General features: G+C 34.1%; 2 protein-coding genes across 6 annotated transcripts; both read right to left on the reverse strand.

Annotated features, from left to right (window-relative positions):
* LOC148614304 (uncharacterized) lies at nucleotides 1–5,267 on the reverse strand. Of its 2 annotated transcripts, none has more exons than XM_088588374.1 (4): nucleotides 5,148–5,267; nucleotides 4,588–4,853; nucleotides 3,173–3,528; nucleotides 1–2,872 (listed from the first exon to the last, which is right to left on the reverse strand). In XM_088588374.1, the coding sequence occupies exons 2-4, from the start codon at nucleotides 4,815–4,817 to the stop codon at nucleotides 2,511–2,513; spliced, it is 948 nt and encodes a 315-aa protein (XP_088444500.1). In that variant the 5' UTR covers nucleotides 4,818–4,853; nucleotides 5,148–5,267; the 3' UTR covers nucleotides 1–2,510. The 2 variants fall into 2 exon arrangements, with proteins under 2 accessions (XP_088444500.1, XP_088444499.1); XM_088588373.1 differs by having other exon boundaries at nucleotides 5,065–5,204.
* A 9,664-nt stretch (nucleotides 5,268–14,931) lies between these two features.
* On the reverse strand, nucleotides 14,932–25,143 carry LOC148614305 (uncharacterized). Of its 4 annotated transcripts, none has more exons than XM_088588377.1 (7): nucleotides 25,050–25,143; nucleotides 20,482–21,210; nucleotides 19,339–19,818; nucleotides 18,710–18,865; nucleotides 16,936–17,000; nucleotides 15,808–16,065; nucleotides 14,932–15,459 (listed from the first exon to the last, which is right to left on the reverse strand). In XM_088588377.1, exons 2-7 carry the CDS (start codon nucleotides 21,191–21,193, stop codon nucleotides 15,421–15,423), a joined length of 1,710 nt encoding a protein of 569 aa, XP_088444503.1. In that variant the 5' UTR covers nucleotides 21,194–21,210; nucleotides 25,050–25,143; the 3' UTR covers nucleotides 14,932–15,420. The 4 variants fall into 4 exon arrangements, with proteins under 4 accessions (XP_088444503.1, XP_088444502.1, XP_088444504.1 ...); XM_088588376.1 differs by lacking the exon at nucleotides 25,050–25,143 and adding an exon at nucleotides 22,242–22,481; XM_088588378.1 differs by lacking the exon at nucleotides 25,050–25,143 and adding an exon at nucleotides 21,696–21,833.
* Nucleotides 25,144–25,889: the final 746 nt, after the last annotated feature.

Here is a 25,889-nt window from a genome sequence, read left to right on the forward strand (position 1 = left end):
AAACAAAAAAAAAAAAAAACTCTTTATTCATAAATAGAAATATATTCTATAAAACATAAATGTCAACTCAAAAAATAAATAATAATAAATTAGTAAAAAAATTGTAAAATTACACAATTACATTTAACTAAAACACTTTGTATTTACAGGCACACATGTTAGATATTAAACTTGTGTGTTGTTCGTCATAAGACACTTTGGGCCACAACAAAAATCTTACTAAGATAAATTTCCAACATTGTAAAAATATGATTCTTAATATTTCTTAATGCATGAGAAAGAGTGCGATATTATTTAAATATATGTTTTGAACCACACAACATATCAGAAATAGAAAACAAGATGAAGTTTATAAAGTTCATGTGACAAAATGAAACTTGTAAGCTCTTTTCCTTTTTTACATCTCACCAGTACTTAAGCCACCTTTTAGGTTATTGACTCAATCTACTGCGCAGAGAGTATATTCGCTATTTTAAAGCTTTACACCTCTACCACAGTCAATGCTTAACTTCGTCCTTTCTGCAAATTAGTACAGTACACAGGAAAACAGATTTGTAACGAAGCCTATAGGAGAGTTCGTCAATCTCATTAGTGATGTCATATTCACTAATTTGCATATCATTAAGTGTCAAATTGGTTGGCAAATAAACAATTGAAGAAACAATAATGAAAAGTTCACGATTAGAATCCCGATTTCCAAAACTTTATGACTTTGTTACTTTATATCCAATTTTGGTTCCGTGAAATGTTTCATTTAGATAAAATAATTCATATTTTGTATGTAGATTTATAAATCTTTTACTTGAAAAATAAACTTGTAATGATATTTATTTGTAAACCTCTATTTTCATATAACGTTATAATTAAAATCTCATGCACACAAAGTCTAATTACTGAATATTTATTTAAAAATTAAAATGGATAAAAAGAATGTTATTTGCAATTTTGGGAACCAAAAGAATTTTTCAATTATCTTGAAAAATGAAAAAGTTGTTGATTTAAATTTGATGCCCTGTGCCACTCAATGGATGTTTTGCCAACCAAAACCAAATCACAGGTAAGTGATGACATCACGAAGAACTCTCCTTGGCCACTCTTTTTCATTTTTTAGAAACACAAAGTTGAAAATTCAAGATAATAAGCTGAAAATTCAAAATATTAACTTGAAAATTTAAGATAATCAGCAGAAAATTTGATGATCAGGTCTACATCCTTGTAAGATTTCATAAAATCAGATCTCTGATATCGTAGAAAATGCCCAAGTAAAGCCTGTTTTTACATGATTTTATAATTTTCAGTATTTTGAAGCTTTCTATCTTGAAAACAATAATACATAAATAATCAATGTTTAGCCTAATCAGTTCAATATGCCAGTCACGTTTCATTTAAATTGCATCACTGGCACTGAAGTTTTGCCCCCTGAAGTGTATGGTTTCACCTATACCTGACCCTTGTGATATTCGAAACCAGATGATCGATTTTCAGAGACTTTGAGTGCCTCTTGTTTCTGTCTCGCTCAACCCTGACCCTCTGATTTTTTTTATACAAATACAGGAGCAAAGTAGTTTTGTAAGAAAAAAATAAAAACAAAGGCCCTTCCCTTCAAGTAAATGTGGTTGATTCCTTTTTTGGACAAGAACAGGTTTAATCTGGAGTATGATTTTCATCATTTTCCAAGATGCTTCACTCTTGAGGACCTCAAGCTTGAAAATAAAAACATGAAAGCACTCATTTTCATTTATGCAAAGTTTCCTCTTTTAACATCGAAAAGTATACGAAGATCCCCGAAGGTTTAAAAATAGAGGAAGAAAATTGAATTGCACAAGATTATATCTATAGTATCCACATATCACAGACACCATCTGACAAAAGTAAATGACAGGCGAAATACAAAGAATAGAAAACAACAAAAACACCCACAAAGAAATCAAACAGACAGTGGTAGATGATAATGAAAGACTCAGAATCAAGGCTGTTATCACCATTCTCTGCAAGTGACAAAGGTGCTTTGTCAGTCCATCATTTCTGCATGTATCAAAGGCAACTGAAGTTATTCACATTGACCCCAACGTACAGGGTTAAACTTGTTGTCGTATCATGCTGCGCTTAACATAGCTCTGATCTTAACATACTATCTTGAATTTTTAAGTTGTTATTTTGAATTTTCAACTTATTTTCTTGAAATTTCAATTTATTATCTTGAATATTCAAGTTATCATCTAGAATTTTCAACTTTGTGTTTCTTAAAAAAAAAAAAGAGTGGCTGATATAGGCTTCCGCAGAGTAGTGATCATATGCCTTGTGATCCTGTAAGCTAGCGGAGTGATGTGTAGTGAATCAGGAAGTTTTACAACCATCAATTTGTTTTTCCCATTTAATTCAATAAAAGGTGGTGTATGAGCTGAATGTGTTAGATACATTTGTACATTAATCCAAAATTACATTTATATTTCCAAACTCTTCGTCCAGTGCTTGCCAACAGGATGCAAATAAATTAAAGGTTAAAAAAGTCATCTCCAGTTTCCAAAGGATAGTGAATGCAATGATTCTAGAGATAAACATGCAAACATTACAGAACAGAAAACAGCACAAGTTGATATGAATAAAATAGTGTGATCCACAACACAATCTATTGCAAAAGATGCAATGCTTCTTTGATCTTGAACAATCCGCACATCCGGGGACAAAAGTCTTGATAAAAATATAAGATGGCTGCTGGTGAAATCGCCATCAGCATCATTTTTCCATCTAGCATAGCAAGAACCAGAATCAATTCCTAGACAATTAAGAAATTCATCCTCCCTTCCAAGAACCTTAGCATCCCTCCAGTCGACCAGGTCAGGCTTGGTCATGATTCCGAAAATTGGGATATCTACAAAATTGAATAAAAGATACACATACATATAGATTACAGGAATAGAACAACTTTATTGTCCAAATAGATACAAATATGAATTAATCTAGCATACACATAAATATTTATACTTGCTGGGTTCATCCTATAAAATTAGAAATTAGCAGATTATACAAACGTGTAATTATCAGTATTTTTTTCTAATTCAGTTCATGCAAATAAGGCATGATTTTTATGAACTGAATCTAGCGTTTGCCCATCATTTCATGCTATAAACATGCATATATGATTTTCAAAACTATAATATATAGTACTTACAACGTGGGTTAAGATTTGATTTGCTACCAGCTGGCTGGGCAACATTTTTTAGGCATTGGATCAAATGCTTAGGAATTGGTTCGTTTGCACTAGCTACGAAAAGAATTTTGTGAATCTTTCTATTTTGCATTGAAAATGGGAAGCTTCTCCACATAGCACTACCATGCTTCTGAACATCTTCTATAGCTGGGATTGATGTCTGGTCTGGAATCCTCCCCATAACAATCATTTCTAACAACTTCTCATGGTTTTCCGACCATGTGTCTTGTAGTCCAGCCATATCAACTAAATTTGGGAAGGACTTTGGTACAGTTATGTCTTTCAGTTTCTCGCCATCTATACCACATTTTCTGTACCTAAAACATATGGGAAAATCCTCTGAAAATTGGCAATATTTTTAACATGTAACTGATTTACCGTTTCCCGGTAACGAATTTTCCTAAAATAGCAAAATAAACCCCATATAAACATTTTACATTAATGTGTACTTCCCACTGGTAATGGGAAAAGAGTAACTTTATTTAATAAAGGAACTTTAGGAACAAAGTTTTTGGCATGAATTACGTATGTTCTCTAAACCTATACAGAAAAAAGTGCATAGATTCAAACTTTGCTTTCCCTGTCTGATCATTCGAGCCTTTACTGGGATTGATAATGCATAGTGCAAAAAATGCTTTGCAAGGTGTAGCTTGGTACAACCCAAGAAGTTGCCTGAACAGGACACAACATTCTAACTTGATACAGCTTTGATTATGACTGTGATTAGACATTTGACACGGGATGATAATTTTACCTGTTTTGGCCCCTTATTCCTAAAATGTTCCAATTACCTCAAAAATCAACCCCAACCTTCCTTAAGGGGTATGGTACTTTGTTATACAATATCAAAGAGATCCATTCCCTTTTATTCAAGTTATCATCCAGAAATCAGAAAAAAATCTTGTTTCTGACCCTTTTGGGGTCCTTACTGTTAACTGGCACAAGCAAAAACCCATAAAATCAATCCTAGTCCCTTTGTGAGGTATAGAACCTTGGAGTACAATTTTTTCTCCAGTTATTGTACAGAAATCAGGAAAACACCTGTTTATGGTCCCTTTAAGGTCCCCCAAAATAAATCCAAGCCAGACCTTTGTAATTCATAATATTGTGGAGCAATATCATAGATACCGAGATGCTTTTATTGGAGTTGTATAGCGGAAGTCTCTGAAATGCTTGTTTTTGGCCACTAATTTCAAAACAGTTGGGGCATAATGCCAACCTTCCTTTTGTGAAATTTAAATTAACCAACTATTGTTCATGCTATTGCAGGAAACTAATACAAGTGTGTACAGATGAAGACTACATGGACGATGATGACAATGCCATATACAAACACGAATTTGTTACATATGAAAATGATGCCCCTAAATTCTTACCATATTAAATGGTTAGTTGTTCTCTTCCGACCATCAATGCCCCCTTTGCTGCCTGTTGGTGCCCTGTAAGATCTCTCCCCAGATAAAGTGGCTGTGATGGAGTTGATTGTGGCTGATTTCCCAGAACCAATGGTGCCAACGAGTAAAATGTTCTCCTGACGAGTTGTTCGTTTGTAGCACTGGAATATCTTTCTCTGTGAAGGGATCACAAACTGGTCTTTCTTGGACATTGTATCAATGTGTTAAAACTGTAATGCTCCTACGATCTGTTTAAAACATATCTGATTATAAATCAATGACATGTAGCTCTAAAGTAAAAACATATTATACAAAAACATCATATACTAGACCAACTCTATTCCTACAATGAAGGAGGTTGGAATTCCGTTCCCCCACACTCCAACCAAGTCAGAAAATCCTCTAACTTCTAAGACCAACTCTATAAATTATATATATAAAATAATTGTATGTACATACACGTGTTGATCTTTATAGTCTTCATTTACAACCCTGTCATTATAGTGCCTATAGTTGTCAATACTGTTAAAAATAGTGTTTACCAAGTTAAAAAATAAAATGCCAGCTTCGCAGTATTAACTCCCCTTTGTTTATCGTTGTGAAATAAATATTGGATACGTTTAATTCTCCACACTTCTCCTCTGGAATATTCAACCCGTGCATTTTGAAAGATTAATGGCTTTAAAAGTTAAGAATGATTGTTCATGCGATTTACTATAGATGAAAGTGAAAATGAATTTGTATTTTACTTGGAAGATGATCTTTCATTAATTGTTTAACTACACGTAATAAACAAACGTTTTCCGGAGAAACAAATAACAAGAATAAAGCAAGACCGCTTTGCATACATAGGGAAAACATTTTTAAACATGACATGAACTTAACGTAGATGTAATTGTATCAGAAGGGTATGCGTATTCTACATATACGTGAATGTTTAATTCGGGGTGTTTTCCTTCCGCAATCATTAATGGAATTCGCAAAGTCTGTTTTTTGTCTTTATCAATAAACAACCAATTTCTTTCATATATTCTTTCAAGCCAATCAAGGGGCGGGAGTATTTCCCCCACCCTTTTCAAGTCCAAAGTATACACTCCATGTTTTGGTTTAAAGTCCCAAGTACAATTTTACTTTTTGGTAAAGTCCAAATTCCATGAAATTTGAAGTATAAAGTTTGGCTGCTTTGAAATGTTAAGTCCATGGACTTTTGTGCCTGTCTAAAGTACACTCTAAAAATAACCAAAATTCCAAGTCCAAAAAGAGGGAGGGGGTGATACCCTCAGACGTTTTGTTCTCAAGCTAAGGAAAAAAAAGAGAAAAAAAGTTTTATTAACACGATACAGCGAAAATGCATCATTGCGAATTGAATAGTACTATTCCTTTCCGAGAAGTATATATATATTTATGTTTTAACATTAAAATTTAAATAACAATTTAAAAAAGAAATGGTTGCGATTTCAGAATAAGGCCAGGGTCCAGAAATTTTCGAGAATTTTATAATTATCTATACTTTCAAGATAAGAAATGGTGTCGCCTGTCGTCCTTCGTAAACACTTTTAATAATAACTTCTTAGAAACGACTGGGTCTTAACCAAACTTGATAAGAATGTTGACTGGGAGGTCCACTTTTGGTTCCTCTTGATTGAAAAAGTGGCTCTCAGTTCTATTGGTTATGTTTTATTGTAAAGATCAACTATGAAACTGCAACAGTGGTTATATTTTGAAACTTGTCATAGGATTGTTTTACAAACCATGTCCTCTTGTGTGGATCAGGCGGCACTGATATGGTTACCATGCATGGGCTACCAGAGCACCTGTTTGGCAAATCTTCAATGAGCAATACCCTGTTCATTGAAGGCAAAAACTAATATTAGATAGTGGTAAGTTGATGAGCATGCTTTATGTACACTTCCGCGATGTAGGGCTTGGGTAGAACAAAAGAATTGTCCGCGGAAGTGTATATTGAACATGCTCCACACATGCTCATGGAATGCACAAAACTCCATACATACGGGTTTCTTAACCTTAGCCATTAAAAACGCTTTGGGCCTATACTACATCTCTTCATGTTCAATGTTAGATAAATGCTTATTCCAATATATTGATGGTGAATTCTGGTATGTTCAGTACATGTGATTTTTAAAGGGGTAAAGATGTTGAGTCCAAATTTGTATCAATTTAATGATATATTTTATTTGTTTGTTGGGGTTTAACGTCCGAGCAGCAATATTTCAGCTATATTCAGACGATGAACATGAAATGGATGATAAAATGAACATAAATGAAAAATGGGATGGGACACAAGGATGATAGGGTTAACAAATTTTGATTGCCACAAGACAAAAAGGAGGGGTGGGTAGGGTCGGGCAATGTAGCCTCCTATGGCGGTGCGCAAAGGTTCCTACTATCGAATACCACAACAGGTTTCTTTAACGTGCGAGGAACGTGGCAACTTTCCCAACACGGTGCACCACTATGTTTTGCGGTCATGTTTTCCGTATTATAGCCTGACAACCGCAGCATGTAACACGCCAGGGGTACCCCATTCCACCACCTGAGCACACATCCCATCGTCTAGGGTTCTGAGCACTATTTAGTCGCCTTTTACAACAAGCTTAGCACGCGGCTAAAAAAGCTTTAAATTTATAGTTTGCAGATTGCCTTATGTGATGCGGGTAATATTCTGCTTTATGATATTCTCTCGTTACATCGAGGCTAGATTATGGCAATGCCTTATTATATGGAGTTAATAAACGATATACTCAGGGTTTCGTTTTGTGTGGTTTTACTTATTATGCTTCTAAGGGGTGTTTTTTGCTTATATCATGTTATATTGTGGTATTATATTTTAACCATTGTATGCATTGTTGTTGATCATGATTCGCTTTAATACATGTACTTGTTATGAGTTCCTTAGTGTTTAATTTTGTTGTAATGTGTGAAGGTTTTATTTTTGTTTTACTTTTTTATATTTATATCTTTTTAGCATGGTATAAAGCGCTTTAGAGTATTTTTAGATAAGGCGCTATATAAATGTGTTTTATTATTATTATTATGTTACTTGAAACTCATTCAGCTACAACCACCATTATATTTGGACTCAACATCGTGAAGTTTCAACTGTGCATTTCACTTCGCAATATTAAACTTCGTCAGTCACTAGTATGTTACTGCTACGAACAGCGTTCTATTATGCCCCATAAATATCGAGTGGTTGCTTCTATAGTTCAGTACCCCGTTGAGCGATTACAGCCCCAGGAAACTGCTTGATCTATGTGTTATCCAATCAGACATCGGCTTAGTCCGAATTTCCTCTGATCCTGCAACCCTCGGCTATAATTAGAAAAGATACTGGCCTTGCAGTCGAGAGGCAAGTGACCAATTACACCAAATACATTTCAGTAAAATATCATTACAACATAAAGTACATGTATTTTTATCGAACACAAGTTACTATTTATTTAAAATTTCTGCATGTATAACTATTTTCATTTGATCAAATGTTCATTGTGTTTTGTTTTGTATTGTATTGTTTTGTTGTTTTTTGTATGTTGTTTTTTTTGTTTTTTTTGTTTTTTTGTTTTTTTTTTGGGGGGGGGGTTGGGGTGTGGGGGAGTTCAAAATGCTTTCTATATAATAAAATTTAAACCCTATACCAATCGAATCCTCTCGCTTTAGTTTTTATGCTGTCATGAAACCATCTTATTCATGCGATATTTTCAATCAATAATTATCGATTCTTAGAGTACTTATTGCAAAAAAAAAATAAATTAACCACACGAATAACATGATGATTGGATCTTTGTTTACAAACATAGAAAGGTGACTAAGTACATTTTTTGCTAGAAAGTTTCAAATTAGTCAATTTGCACGTGATTGTCGCACTTGAAAACCGAGGTAAATATTTTTGTTATGCAATACTGTGGTGACATCTGTTGCTTCAACTATAGTCTTTTCATTACTTGAAATATATATCATGTCCACAGAAATACCACGTACACTGACTTCTTAATAGGGCTTTTACGTCCCACGTTTTGTGTAATTACAATCAGGAGAGCGACATATGTTCGACAATGCTTACAGTATAAACATAATTCTTAACTGTTACAATCTAAGAATACAATTGATGGTCCCAATTTATAACAACACAAGTACTACCATACCTGAATACAGAACTTTTGGAAAGGGGTAACAGAAATTAAAAGTGGATTCTAGGCTGTACACCTAGATACAAATATATAGTTCTTGGTAGAGATTCCCCAAACTTTGTAAAACATAATTCCAAATCATCTTCCAAATATACAGAGGAAGTTGTTTACAAAATGTTGGAATTTTTAATCGACAAATATTTGTCCTTTGTGGTGGACGCGTTTTTCAACAAACGATCGGCATTCCAATGGGAACGAATTGTGCTCCTCTACTTGCTGACCTATTCCTTCACTCTTATGAGACTGACTTTATAGCTGATCTGATCCGAAAGATAGAATATCGTTTAGCTAGATCCTTTAATCTCAGTTTCCGCTATGTAAATGACGTATTATCTTTAAACAATCCTAATTTCGGGGGTTTGATACATCGCACCTACCCTAAAGAACTTGAGATAAAGGATACTACAAAACAAAAACTGTGAAGTCAGCCTCATATCTTGACCTACACTTAGAAATCGATAGTAAAGGAAAACTATTGACCAAACTTTCCGACAAATGTGATGACTTTTCGTTCAGAATTGTCATTTTTCCTTTCATCGGTAGCAACATCCCTTTAGCACCTTCTTATGGAGTGTTCATATCACAACTCATACGTTATGCCAGAGCTTGCCGAAACTACGCAGACTTATTGTATCACGCTAGAATTCTGACAAATAGGCTTATGGAACAGGGTTATGTTGCTACAAGATTGAAGTCATCACTACAGAAGTTTTATGGTCGTCATCATGAACGCGTGGATCGTTATGGTGTATCCGTCTGCGCCATGAAAACTGATTTGTTCAAGGTGTCATAGTTTTCCTTTCCTCTTTCGTCTACCCGGACTTGATTTTTATGAGCAACTCAGCGATTGTTTCTAGAAAAGCAGAGGAAGCTTACCCTACCGGTGCACCTGATCCATGCTCCAAGTTTTTGGTGGGTCCGAGTTGCTCATTTGCTTTTGTTAGTTTGTATGTATGATTTTTAGTTACTTCATGTTCTTTGTTGTGTATGTCAGTTTTCCATGGCTGGTCTTTGTCCCTGGATTACTTTCTTTTGATTACCGCTATAACCTTGGTTCCCTTTATTATTCTTTCCCGAATTTTGCACAGAATTTAAAAAAAATGCCTACACCTACACCTCCTTGACCCAATACTGTATTGCCCAGGTTTTAAAGATGAACAGGGCAGACTGAAAATATAGACAAAAATGTGATTAAGGTTGCCCATGCAAGTATTGATACTTAGATCTGTTTTGAAGCAGTATATAACCCCTGTATTCGCCAGTCTATATCCCTCTTTTTAACAACACCTCGTTAAAGAATAATTTTAAAGATATCAGGTTGGATTATGCATTACAGGCATTTGTTTCTTACTGTAAGGAAATGTGACCAAAAATTTATGTTTTTATATTTTTCAGTTTAAAATAACGTAAAGTAAGGCATCGACTATTTTTATACTGAAAGTGGGTGGGGCTGGGATTATTTTGAAAAAAAAAACTCCGGCTTCTGTTGAAAAAAAAAACAACATTCTTCGGAGAATTTCTTTAGTGTCCAATGTAATAAAGACAGAAAGTTTCGGAAGTTTACAGGTTTCACTGTAATCATATGGTACCAACATAATTTGAAGTTATTCAGTTCATTGGTATGACTTGAATTTATTAACAGTTGTATGTTTACTTTTACCATATATGGTTGCTTACTCATAACAATATCATAACAAAGAAATGTGACAGTAAGATCAATAAATACCTTTCAAAAATTGATGAACATTTTTACTGGGACTGTTAACTGAAAAAGCATGTGCAATATGATACGACGTATGGCCCTACAAAAATCTATATTTTCGATATTTTTTAACACACACAGGCGCGTAGCTGCCGTTAGGCAAAAAAGCTTTTGCCTGCACTTAATTTTGCCAATTTTTTTTTCTTGAGATAAAATACATCCAGGAGAGGCATAAATGATGCTCTAAAACGCTATCTCCGCGGAGCTTCGCCCCCGGACCCCCTACCAGGGCTCCGCCCTGGACCTGCTGGGGGCCTTAAGCGGCCCCTAGACCCCCTGTCGCAATTTTGCCTACACTTCAATTTGGCCTCAGCTACGCGCCTGACACACGTACATATACCTTAAGATTATTTATTTAGAACTTCCATGATGTGCATTTACCAAGATTTCAATCTTTTCTGTAGATAAGTTTGCTAAGTTTTATTTGTGTAAGTCAACTTAAGGAAGCAGCACGGTTCGAGGCCGTTGGATATTTCTGATTTTACATGTACACATATGAACACAAACTAAAATTACCTTAGCAATTAGCATCATGTCAAACATCACGGCTAAGGCATTATGCTTTGGGGACAAAGGAAGTACACTCTGCAATAGTGGGTACATACAATAGAAAATTAAGTGTCAGTTCCTATAAGAATCAGGCAGTGGGTGAAACATGGTATGAAAAAAACCATCATTTTGATAGTGTAACTTGATTATTTGCATCATAAGAATCAAGGAAAACAGACAAGATTTGCCATATCATGCTGGACCACTGAGTTACACTGTCATTGAAATGCACTGAAGATGAACATTTCGAGGGCGGATAACTCTGTCAAAAGCCTAAGGTCTCACTAACCACTTCCGGGTCAAATGGCCACCCCCATATGTAGTACCAAAAACACACTGAACCTAGAAATATGCATTGTAAGTGCATTATTTGTGTGTATTCTGAACAAAAGTAGTCAAAATGAAGCTGAGAATGTGTATTTTAAAATCATATTTGTAATTTACTACAAAAGTCTATGAATATTGTTTACTGGTGTGAGTAATTTGCCTCCATGCTTTCAGTCAGCAGAAAAGGTAAAAATGTTGATTTTCAGTATTTTTTATTCAAGTAATTTTTGTGAAGAATTTCTAGGGTCATCGTACAATTAGAATAATGATTTTTAAAGCCTTATTTTCCAAGCTTCGCAATGATATGCAACTTTAAGGTGTCATTTGTCCTGGGAATTCTTGAGAAGTAGTTAGTGAGACCTAATTTTTCTAAGACTCAATTGAAAATTTTCTCCGCAAAGCCAGTGATGCAGATATCAAATAATAGTCTTTTCAAATAAAGAAAGTATCCTTGACTGATATTACATTGTCAGATCGGTGGGGTTTTGACATGCATGTTTCTGATTTTTCCTATTTTGCCTGATTCTTACAAACACTTACACTTATTAGTTTTGTTGCGTGTAACATCGTCGATTGATTTCTGCTCTTCTGTAGTCATTTCTAGATTTCATTTTGAAAGGATAAGAAGATTTCTGTTTACCATGAGTAATGAAATTTAGGGGACCACATTGATAAAGATTTCTGTTTATTCAGTTTCAGATAATATTTTAATAAATAAGATGTCACGACTAACTGGTTCACATTATGTAGGAAGTATTTCAGTTCAGTTATATATGATCTTTATTAAACCAAAAACATTTTGGAAAGCCCTACCGGCGTATAGACGTCTTGTCATGATAGTGCAGTTCCGTTGTTCATTCAAAATAAAAAAAAATCCACATTACATTTAAAAAATATTATGAAAACTCTTCATTTTACTGCATGCTTATATATTTAAATGAAAGTAAATTTCTATATTTGATATTCCACATTCCCTAATTCGATTTTAATAGATAAGATGTCACAGCTGGGACATGTAGGAAGTACTTCAATGCATACCTAAGACTATTTGATCAAAAGGATTTCTGAAAAATGTTAAGATATGCAACATTTTATTGAGTTAAATTGTCAACGAAAGGTATAGAGGAAGATGTAATTCAACGTCCAATGCACGACTTGCCCGCTTTTCTAGAGTCTCCGATCATCACTCTAGTGAGCTAAAGATTCATGGGTACGGGCTTTTGTTAGCTTTCTGATTGATTTTTTTTCTCGTGCTTGGCGGGCTGGCAGTCGACATTTTGGGGAGCTGTGCAACGCCCTCGACACCTCTGCTCGATATAATTTCCCAACAACCTATATCCTGCGAATAACACGTAATATAAGAGTTTAGCAACCGAAAATATATTTACATATGAATGTATGAGCGGGAAAATAGAAGCATTGGTATAGAAAATGTCATCGACCACATTGATTATGGATTATTTGTCGTATATTTCTGAGAAAAAAAATATTAAGCTATACAATAGTTTGTTGTGCTAAATTAGCAAAAAAAAGGTATAGAGGAAGATGTGATTAAATATTGTACCAACCTCTCCACTCAACCTATCTCCTGCGACATATAAGAGTTCAGAAGCCGAAAATGTATTAACACATGGAAGCATTGACTACATTCTCCCTATGACCATTAACAAATTGCATCGACTATTGACTATGTATTATCTGTCGTACCTTGCACAGTCATTCAGAAATAAGCTTTCAGCATAGCTATAACGAAACTCGAGTGTGTTGTTTAAATAATTTTTTGCAAACATACGTGTATATTGTTATTTCTATGTAAATATACTTGCTTTATTATATGAATGTATAGATGTGAGACTTTAACAAAGAATTAACCTTTAATATGGGAGATTTATTTTTTGTTTCGACAGGTGTGCATTCTTATTAGATACACTAATGGCCGATGATCAATGTATTCACTTCATATTATTTTAATGTTTTTTTCTTGCATGAACCTTATTTTTTTCTCAAATTCTAACCCAAAAAATTATAATTACGCCCCACCTGAAATCCTTGATTCATCCCTGACACATTTGAACCCTAATGTAAGTAGTCAGTTACAAAAAAAATATAATGCTGTTATAACTTGAAAAAAATAATATAAATAGCCCTTTGACTAAGATAGTTTTATCATTTGCACGTGCTCATATTCTTGCAGGTACAAAGAAATACGTAACGTGGTAAAAATAGAAATTGTTTGGAACTTAATTTGCAATGTTACTGCTATCCTTAAATTTAGTTGTGTGTTTCGGGTTACAGTTTTAAATAACAACGAATAACCAAAAGCATTGCAGTATAACAAATTTTCTTTGTAATGTGGATTTTCACGGGTCTAATCGTTAAATTAATTAATGCTTATGAATCATTTATAAGTCCCTGGTATACCAATCGAATTAAATTGTCGCTCTTCCTTTATTTCTGCACACAGACAATAGGGGAAAGGTTACTGAAGGTCGTATATCAAATTTCGATGTCTACTGACTTTCTCCTATTGTGACACAGTGCTAATGCATGCTACAAAAGTTTTAAAAAAACATTGAAATTTCCCCTTAAAAGTCCTCCTCTCTATTTCTTTCGTTGTGTGTGTGTGTGTGTGTTTTATATACCGCTGTCCGTTCGTCCATTCGTCCATAATACTCTTACTGTAAATGTTTTAAAGTTTATTTTTTGGTTAGATCATGTATATTTTGAAGGAAGGAAATCTATTAGGGTCATTTCATTATGAATTCCTACTCTACCGGCAAAAGTGTATCATGTATTAATATGTATTCTGTCATTAAACCATTGTGTATGAAGAACCACATCCGTTTAAGTACTGGCGTACCATGAAGATCGTCTGTAGTTGCTTGACCTCTATGCGCATTCAGTAAGCAAATATTCAACAAACTTACAGCATTGTACATGTAGTACTGCATGCGGGGTACACCTAAAACCAAACGAAATTACGAGGACGAGAAATTGTAAGTAGCTAGACAGATCGCCATGCATAAAGCGGGAGAAATTGAACAGCCTTAAAAAAAATTCTTCTTAGGAATAAATAACATTCTTGGTTTCATACGCTTGTCTTTCGGTGGACGAATTGCGGCCCTTCAACACCTCATAGTAAAATTTAAATACACTTTGTAAGCTTCTTATATCATAATTGTACACTTGTGATTATCATGAAAAGAAGCACCCCATCATTTTTTAAGGTTGCTGTTTGTGTGTTTTCTTTGTTTTTTTTTAAATTTTATTTCCGTGCTTTGACGCAGCTGTTTATCTAGACTTGTGTTTGGTATTTCTATTTTTACTACAGTACTTTCTTCAAAGAATTTATTTTCATGCTCATTGAACATACTACATGTGCCAAAATCAGAGGAAAAAGCATTTGTTTTATTGTGACTTCATTGGAGTATATCCAGCTATGTAAGGTCTAATGCAGAATGAGTTACAAAAAGAAGGAAACTGTATATACGATCTTTATTGAAAATTATAAAGACCACAATGAAAGCTGAGATCACAAATTACCAATAATGTACATTTAATATGACCAACATATGATGTTTAAATAATTATTAGACAAAATTATTGCATCGAGAACAGTCACAACTACAAAAATGTTAAAATGATATTGCTGAGTATCTTCACTGAACTTGCATCAACCAGTTTTCTTTCACGAAGCTACATTATATTTACAATATATGACATTTGTTTCCAATAAACTGGTCCTACTACCCTTGCTTCCTTGTATGTTCCCACGTGATTGTGTGGCTATTCATTGTCATATAACTCAGTTGCCACATGGCAAAATATATGTTGAAACATCACTTTCGAATTTCCACACGGAGAAATCCACTTCCATGAACGAGTTCGCAGTCATTACATGAGTTTGGATAGTTGTCAAGGCAACACCCACAGATGATTTTATTTGGCTTGTAAATGATGATTTTTCTGTCAATCCACCTCCGAGTCTGTTTCTTCTAGCATTGTTTCCTGAAATTCAACACACATTCTGTTATAATATTGTAGTACTATATAGTTGATGCATATGATGTCAAGATGGATGATTAAACTAATGACATCATTACCACCATTCTCAAAGGTCCAGTCTTCTACGAATCTGCTTTCTACATGTTGAACCGACTTTTTTAGTATTTATTTTAACATTAGTACATTTGTAACGTTCAAACCATAGATACATTTTACTTGTTCCTGTCAATGGGGAGTTAACTTATACTTAAGTCAAACCCAATGGACAGATACATGTATCTATGATTCAAACGTGTCAACACAAGCTGAAGTTGAATATAAATCAGAACACTTCATCGACTAAATACTCACCAATCCTCCTCTATCATGTATCCAGGGACTAATTTCTTCGAAAAAATATTGTACAGCCATATCCTTCAATTTTCTGGCTATCGTTCCTCCAACTCCTGCCATTAATATAGCAGCTTTAGAGAGGTATAAATACAGAGCGACCTGGTCCCAACCAATAGTATCACACAATGCCTTCTGAACCAGTTCTTTGAACCGGTCGTAAGTGATCTGCTTAACCATCGCCATTACTATTGGTAGAAGATTTTCTGGTAAATCAAGCTGAAAAAAATAAACATTGATAGGTAATTTTCGAATTTGCATCTTGGTTATAATGTTTTAATACAGAGATGTCATTAATTCCAAATGTTTTTTTTTCGGATTTAAAAAAAATACTTACAAATCACGTGCATGTCACTTTACGGATTAGATAATACTCATGCTCCTAAGAGGGCTTCCATTTTGTGTGAAAATATCTTACCAGAGATACTCAACGATATTTGTAAAGTAAAAAATAAGTAAAGCATGTACATGCATTTAAAAAGATAATAATAAATATTTTCTCGTCTTGCGCATATGTGCCAAACTAGATTAAAATGTTATCGACTAAAGGACCACATTTGCTCATTGCAACCTAAGAGTCGTCTTCACTATTCTACCTTTCCGGGTAATATTAATGTAAAGCTACACGATTATAAAGCTTGACACTGTAGGTGATTTTATCAACACGTCTTGATACTTATTGTACACTTTTTAGTGATCTATGTTAGATTTAACTATTTTTATAAAGATTATACGATGGTGCATTTGTTGCGTTTCACCATATCTGAACCTTTTTCCATTGAACATGGATTTGGTTTTATTTTACATTATTGGCATGACTAGTGTGCCAAATATAATGATTAAGATAAGAATAATACATATCATTAATCAACAGAGTAATTGAAGAATTTTTAGTCGAAAACCGTCTTTGAACATGTTAAACCAAGAAAGAGTTCATTTTCATCATCGAACTACTTGTAATTCTAGATATTTTACAAACACAGAATTATACCGTCTTGGTAATTATTCTGACGAGAAAGGTTTGAAGTACCAACATACAGCACTATAGTAAGTGGTATGTACTGATTAACAAAACAAGTGCAGACATACCTCCCTAGATAGCCTGTCGCCTTCCTTCCGGAGCTCGTTGACAAGGTCATTCGCTAACTTTCTGCCTGGAAGGTAATTTGTAAAAATAGCATATAACTTTATTTTAATACATAGCGACTTATCTGAAAGATAGCTATATTTTGTTGTAAGGGAAGATGGTGGATCATTGAGTGTCACTACCACAGTGCGAAAAGGCACTGTATTTCATTAACTTGACTTTTGAAAAAATGTACATTTGATACATTCAGATACAAACTTTTTTTTTGCAAGTCAAACGTATTATTGAGTTTATTCTTAACTCATGTCAAGGACATGAAGATAAAAAGTATCAGTTCATATAATAGATATAACTAACAACAATAAAACTCCATTAGTACTACAGAAATTGTAGTTGTTTACCCTTTCAAATTCAAATAAACTAACACTTGACGTACAAGAGAATATTTCACCAGTCAATTCTACAGAAACATTAAGTGATCAATAACCCCTTAAAATTAATCTACATATATTTATAGTGTACTGAACATGAAGTTTAAAAACTATTTATCCCATTAATGCATCCGGTGTCAATATTCTAATTGGTAATTATTTCTGGCAATAATCATAAAATTGCACCCGGTGCCAATAAATGAGTTGTAGTCAATAACACGTAGAAATGATTTCTGTTAAGTTATACATGTAACAAGTTCAAAGCACGTATCGTGTACAGAAGATGTTCACCTAATGCATAAGCCTTTAGACTTGAAACATATATTTGCGTTCTCTTTTTGTTTTGATATCTTAATTACCATTCATAATGTAAGCCAAGTTTTATTTCTCGAGAGATATTTAAGTGAACAGTACTAGTGATTGGATTAACAGGTTAATTCTTAAGTTCATTAACCGATTTTCAAGCTTTTTGATTCCAATATCCGAGTGATGGGTCAATGGCATATAACATGCACATTTGTGGAAACTGTAGGTCAAAGGCCTTTCTTTCTATTGACGAGCAATAAATCATTTAATACAATGACCGTACGGTGGATTTCCAAGACCCGGATTTTCCTTCCATCTCCGTACCATGATGTAATTATGGACAAAACATTTTCCCCAACCCATCCTAATTAGGCCAATTAGACTGCATTGTGATCGATGCAGCTGTTGTTGCAACGAGAAACGTGTTGCTTATTTGAATAAATTTGACCTAAAATGGATTGGTTTATCTTTTTTTCTGTCGCTTTCATGGATTTTATAAGGCTGGTCATATACTATCACCTCAAAATAAAGGTTTTGATTTAACGTTGGTTATCAAAGAACAAATTTGTTTTTGATTTGTACTAAAATGATACAAAAAGAGAAACAAATAGAAATATTTCAATATTACAAGTGTTTCAGACAAACAGAGGGACTAACACTTTTCTTCTTATACAGCGAGGTTATGTCTGAATAAGATTTATTTATCATGCATATAAAAGCATCGATTATGGAACAAGTCAATAGGACATTATTGCATTCAATGAAGTTTGATGGGTCATTTCCGTGGTTTTTTACCAAACGCAAAGGCGATAGGAAATTTTTAAAGTAGAGGTTCTGGTACTATGTCTAAAATTTCCTGTATAGTGATCTCAGATTAATACACATTTTTCAGGAAAGTAGTTATGAAGACTGCACAGTAGTTCGCTGGGTTGGATTAAATGAAGGACAATACCGGGTAATTTTTTTTAAACGGTGAGTTTCTATACAGGGTCTACAGAACTAAAGGTTTACAGAATGATAGAAAACTGTAAAAACACACTTCTTGATCTTGGTGACAGAAGTGGTTCTGCTACAGCACCTCCCACATGTACATGGGCCGATTCCCCACTGCCCATGCGTTGAACATAATCGTCTGCGATTCGACTCAAACGTCTGGCGATTTCCTCAATCACCCTTTCCTGGTCGTCTGCTTCTCCTAAAATTCAGGCAATATGATTTAAACTATAAATAGTTGTTACCATTTCAAATAATGACAATACAAATCATATTCATCTTCCGCTTCCAAGGACAAGTTTATTCTGGTGTAACATAAAATTTGTACAAATGATCTCTTTTGCGAACTCCATTAACAAAATTATAGACTATAACTATTGTATAAAGAATCACATAAATATGATAGAAACATGGTAAGCACGCTCACAACACCACGCGCGTGTACCTGCGTGTACATCCTTTAGAAAAATGCAGTCCTTGTACCAAAATAGAGCCCTCCCACACTTTGACTGTGAAAATCGGTCCATCTTAAGACCATGCACTAAGAATGGGGAAAATTGGCACAAAAATGTAGGCGCTATCCAGGTGACGGGCAGGTAAAAAATATTTACACCCCAAACAAGTTGCATGGGTACAAATGCATGATCGAAAGATTACCGTCCACTGCATGCTTACCTTCAGCCTGTTGTCCTTGTTCTACATCGATATAATTTCCAATAGGACCGTCAATCTCGTCACCTCCGTCAACTTCAAGAGAGCAAGTTCTTTCAATAGTTGTTCTTTCTCTTACGGTTTCGTTTCTCTCAACTGACGTCTTTGTAGTAGTTATCGTTACTTGGTCTTCTAACCTGAACGCTGGTGAAAAGGGAACAATATCTAAATGTAAACCAACTTTTCTGTTCTTAATTCCATCGGAAAACGATAAATGTTTACTGGGACTGAAATCCTTTCTCCTATGTCCCCTACTCTCGGGCGATGACGGAAATTTGAATGGTTCTTCCTTCACTTCGGCAGACGATAAAATTTTTTCAAACATATTTGTGATCTCCTCTCGAGAAACTTGTGTTCTGAAGCGTCTTGCACGTGCTGGAGATTTCGAGTTAGGTGCCATAACTGATGTTGGGCTTTGCTTTCTTTCTTGATTGTCCTGCGTGTCTGAAAGACATTATTGATATTCTAAGTTATTAAATTGTCAACTTAACTTTTACACATATTCTTAAAACTAAATGTCAAATATGATTGTGCTTCAACAAGTAGTTAATATAAATAATTCAAAAGATAATTGTAGATCAACATCCGGAATACAGCTAATTCTTCCGGAGTATATGGACTTTAACCCTTCATGTTTAAATAAAGGGTTGAAGTACACTTGTGCAACTAAATTGTCCGGAAATTAAAAAAAGACACGCACACACACACACGCACACATTTAAGACACGCACAAAAAAAAAAAAAAACAACAACAACACAGAAACACGTAAAACACTTATCTTCGAAAAAACACGCTTATTCAAGTGAGTCAGTACATGTACCGGTAAGTTATTCCCTTTAATGCCCCATAAATGGGTAATGGTCAGTTTTTCTAGTTATACCTTCATATTTTGTGAATTAAGACTTCCTTTTACATAGACTATAATACACGTACCATACTCATACATTTAGTACAAGTATTGATCTATATTCAAGAATCAAGTTACAAGTAAATAAGCTTATTATATACATATATATTCAATTATAACACTACCTTATGTTACAGTGAACACACATGTAAAGAAATGAATTGAGAAACATACAACTTAGTCTTTATAAGAAACTTACCTTGTGGACTTGACTTATTACACCTTCTTTTTGGTTCGTTGCCCTCAGCATCATTTGATGTGGTATTCGATTGAACCTTCACAGAGTTTATTCCCAGTGCATCTTCACTGCCGTAGTTCGTTATCCTTTTAGGCGACGTTTCCTGTTTGGAAACTTTATTTTTCCGTTTAATATCACTGTGCGCTTTGTCCTTCCATAGTTTGAATAAGATACGTTCTTTTGTCCGTTTGAATATACTTTTCTTATGTCGATTTTCTTGTTGGTTGGTCGGACCATCACTGTCAGAAGATGGCACCGTACCAGATTTCTGTCTATTGAGCTTGTTTTTCTTAGCAACAGTTGTTGACTTTTTCTTATCATTCTTTACCTTTGATTTTATATCAATAGGAAGAGACAAGTACTTCTGGCGTTCGTAATCCTCTTTCTTAAAAGTCAATGTCATTTCGACAACTTCACAAAGAGCAAACTTTTGTGTAGCTTTTCGATAGCTGTCGGACCGTTTGAACTCCGGCTGATAATTCCCCCGGCTGCAGTCATTTTCGGGTTTTTCAATGTTATTATTTACAACATCATTGTCATGGTGATTATGTTTAACGATGGGTTTTTCTGTTTCTCTAGGGCTAGTTGGGATCTTTAGGAAAAAATCCAATAGCTGCTCGCTCTCTCGTCTGGTTATAGGACAGGTCTGTCTTCTGGCTATTGATTGTGGCATGATGGCTTTGTGTATCGCTAAAGAAACAATTAGATCAAATTAGTTACAAGTTGCATCCGATACTGTTGCATAAATTGGTTCCGTTGGAATTTCCTTCGGAAAATACATACATTTGAAATTATTTCACTGTCATATAGGCTACCATGGCGTTATGTAACTATGGTTTATAGAAAAAAAATCGAAACATAAAATCTACAAAGAATAATATCAATGATAAGTGGAGGTGTACATGATAAAATAGCAATAGCTCGAAATCTAATTACGCACTACGTCACAGTACATGTGTTATACATATAGTAGAAAATGTAAAATGTTCAGCAGCAAAATCAGAGGTTTTCTGTTTTAGTAGTAAGTCATTTTTGCCTCAAAATTTTAAAATAGTAATGCAGTATTATACTGTATTTCAACAGTCAATTAAAATACTACACTAAATTAACCCAAACTGTTAATGTTATGAAATATGTATGAAAGTACACGAAGAAAATGTACGAGTATTTAAAACCTGAAAAAAATCTTCCAGAACCTCTTTGTTCAGCAGACAAAGTCAAATAAAATTAGACATGACGACAAACAATCAATTTATAAACACAAACCAAAAATATTATGACACATTATTCAATTACTTGCTTTCTTTTTGTTTGATCACATGTTTATCTGTACAGGTAATATTTACAGGTAAAAATTTCCGATAATAAAGAAAATGCACCGAAATGGTCGTGATTTGTACACTTCAAAGACTATGGCAGCTGTCAGATTTCATGTGCCTTAAGAAATGATAAGTACTTTTTAGTACACGTAAGAATTTTGCCAAAATCCGGTACTCTTATGTAAAATCGGGTAATTGTTTAAGAAAGAAGCACAGCCGGTGCTGAGATTTGTCAAAAGAGATAACATTAGTGGTTGAACAAAAGCGGCATCCTCATTAGATTGACATAAAAAGAGGCAAATATTACACAAAAAATTTAATTAAAATGCAAACAACTGAACCTCAATTTCTGCTTCAATTAGCAGACAGAATACTAACGAATATATACAAGACTAAACTTACTATGTCAAGGTACAGGATGAAAAATCCAATATAACTTCTAAGTTGTATTATATGTGTCACAAGAGACGAAGTCAATTTATCCGAGTACACAGTTATAAATTTTATAATAAGAATGTTTTGTTTTTAGTTCAAGTGACATATTTAGATTGTCCTTGGTGACTCAAAACCGCAATTTAAGTACCACCTGTGACAAGACCAACGTAGGAAATTCACAAGTATACACAATCATTGTATGACGTATTTCGATCTAACGGGTACAGCTATTTTTAGAATTGTTGGGTTTTCTACCCCTTTTCCAGTGACTTACATATAAATTTAAAACCACGGATGTCAACAAAAGTCGTGATATAAAGGTTTCATGTTGATATATTTTCAAACATTATTCAAGTTAAATCAATACCCTTACATACATGCATTTAAACATTGATTCAAACAAAAATGGATACGTGCAAATGATTAATTTTTAATGGAATAGTCATCATTTAATGCATAAAAAAATGGATAGAATTTTAAAATGTTTGTAACATATAAATACATATGTACATATACCTTATAGACCACATCGTACATGTACAATGTTGTATTAGTTATTCCCCCTTTTGCCTACAAAGTGAATTGTTTCCTTACTTTTAATGAAACAAAACATGTTTTAATATCAAAATCAAAATATAAAATTCAAATTCAATTTTCAAAAGGAGGTTTCCGGAAAGAAAGGGTCTGAACTATTGCTTGACTTTCTGCTAACAATATTTTTATCCATTTAATAAAATGGGTGATTTATCCCACATAACTCCCACGGAAGAACACACGACAATGTGTCTCCCATTCATGCTGGACAGCGCGGGAATTTGATGCAAAAACGGATTTAAACTTTTTAAGAGCGGATTGTGTTGGTTGGCCTTACAATCAATTGGTAGTGGCGGATCAAGAAAATTGCCTGAAAAGGGGAGGGGGACACGAGAAATCTTTGTTAAACACTTTTTATGCGTGCATATATAAACAAAAAATTTATACGTTATTTCCATAACTTATTAAATTCATAAAGTGGGGGCAGGGCTCTCCCCCTTTGGATCCGCCTATGATTTACAAGGTTGACTTCTTTGTACGGAAGCCCATTAGTGCAAGGTGTTGTGTTATTTCAAAGTATCTAAAGTTCAGCGATGAAAGTTATCGGTAAATCTAGGCAACCACTTAATTTATTTGACTAACTTGGTGTTTCATTATAAACAATGTATATGTGGTAGCCATCGACTGGAAATGACTACGTTTGAAAGTTTCTAAATGCAATACTTAACAATGACAGTCAAGCTAAATATCGGTCAAATTTAAGTCTCTGAAATGATGAAAGTAAAATGACTAAATTATGTCTTGCAAATGTCGAAATTTCGATATGAACTAATAAATTAATAATATTTAAAAAAAAATCCAAACAGTCAAAAGTTTGAGTTTAAAAATCTTGAGCAGTACGTTGAACTTAAACTCTGACTCTCGATCGAAATTTTAAACATCGAATTTTCGAGTTGTCAAGTTTTTAACTTTGAAAATCTCGATTTTTTTTATTATCCTAATAGACGTCCGTACAGTGTGTGCTGACTTCGGTTGCCCCGTAATGGTAAGCAGATCCTTCTTCTTATACAGATACCCGCCATGTAACTCGTTGAAGGTTCTCTTATGGAAACACACACTCATAAAATGATCCTATTATTACATTACAAAGTACCAAATGGAGACTGGCTTGGACAATTGTTATATTATATACATGCACATGTATATATGTTTCTACTTAATATTATAGTGCAACCTGATTTGCAAGTCGAGTACAACATCAAATTAAAATAAATTTAAATCAGCCAGCCTTCTAAGGCTTATGAAGCACTTTCAGTTTAAAGATCAAATGTTAAGTACACATAAAAGTTGAGGTACGTATTGTAAATGTCTTGTGCAAGCAAGCTATATGAAATACATATGCATGTATATTGACGGAAAATATCAAATTAATTTGACGAGCTTTAAGAGCAGTCAGATCGCTTGGGTTTCTAAATAAAACAAGCAAAATTTTTCCAAAATGCTTTATTTTTTCAGCAATCTTTTCAGCGCGGCGGTCGGGGAGGGTACTTTTTAACTAGTTACCTGTTTCCTGTTTTGCCGTTGCTTATAACTGAAAAGGTAACCAGGAGACGATATTATGCAGTAGAGGAATGAAGCTTCGCTTCTCCGTATAGTAGAAAGATTGAATGTTAAAGAGTGATATAAAATGCAGAGGATTCCCTCACTTGCTCATTTACATTGTACATGACACAAGGAGAAACACATAGTCTTGACTGTGTTTAGAGATTAATATTGTAAGCTTGAATATGAATACCTCTGCAATCGTTCTGACTCAGTACTGAACCCATCATCCTAATCACGCAAATTAATAGAGTGTTACATTGAAAACAGTTAGCGGATTTGTATTGAATACAGTGTGTCTATGACACGCATTGTGAACATTTTTACATCCTAGATAACAATGGAGTGGTACGTAGCAATCAGGAAGCGGTTACAGTATCAGGACTGCGCGGGACATTGCAAAGTCAAAGTTCTTTATTGACACCAAACCCTTATATTTTAAAGGTACTGGCGGATCCAGGGGCAGAGGTCCAGGCTTTCACAACCCCTTTTCGTTAATTTCATTTGAAACATTAAAAAAAAGCAACAGTTAATAAAATCGTAAACGCTCCTTTCTTTTCAAATTCTCTGTACATCCTGACACAGTTTACATATAATACCTATGTATTAAAAGACATATTATCTTTCATGTCTATTTACATTTGTTACCTCAGAAATTAGTATATATGGACATGTGTGTAAACACTTCATTGAAGTTATGTATCTATGTATACAAATATTCATCTCTTTTATTTATATAGACCGACCCTGTTTACAGCTAATTTTAGAATTCCTAAAAATAAACTGCATGAAAATACCCCACAAATCATTGTAAACAAAAATTTAAACTTAAAGGAAGCTCGTCATTTTTGTCACTGACTAATGACGAATAAAACGTAAAACCCATTGAAAGCACGTAAAGACTGAACAAGGAAGAAGGCATTAATGTTCGGTGCTGGCTCCAAAGTTGATGTGCGCATTTTAAATGATAGGGTTCCCTATTATAAGAACCATTCATAAAATGTTGGTATATGCTTCCTCAAGTTCCGAACCAGGTGTTAGTTTCACAAAAAGTCGTAAGTGTAAAGTTGATCGTAAATAATGACGTCATAACAGAAAATAGCATTGTTACGTCATGACTTACGATCAATTTTCTCTTACGACTTTTTGTGAAACTGAAGCCAGGGGTCCTTGTATTTCCTACGTTAATCTAACACAGTACGGAAACAAAGAATCTACTTACTTGTAAGTTCGCTGTAGAAGTGTGGCTAATCAACAAGGTTTCCCAGCTACAAGAGCTGTTTACTCGTTTGGAACGCAGTTGCATTTTTTATATTAAAGAATGGAGAAGAATGTTTTAATGAAATGATATAGAGGGAAAAAAATAGTGTTAAAATGTCCAAGGTATAAGTAATGTTTTAAGAGGGTTTGATTCTAGTGTACGACACCCAACACGCACAAATGATGACTCGTTAAATTAATTCTTAAAAATTCTTAAAT

The sequence above is a fragment of the Perna viridis genome, chromosome 6, assembly GCF_037379345.1.
Source record: "Perna viridis isolate PV_CMFRI_1.1 ecotype Kerala chromosome 6, ASM3737934v1, whole genome shotgun sequence".
Taxonomy (NCBI): domain Eukaryota; kingdom Metazoa; phylum Mollusca; class Bivalvia; order Mytilida; family Mytilidae; genus Perna; species Perna viridis.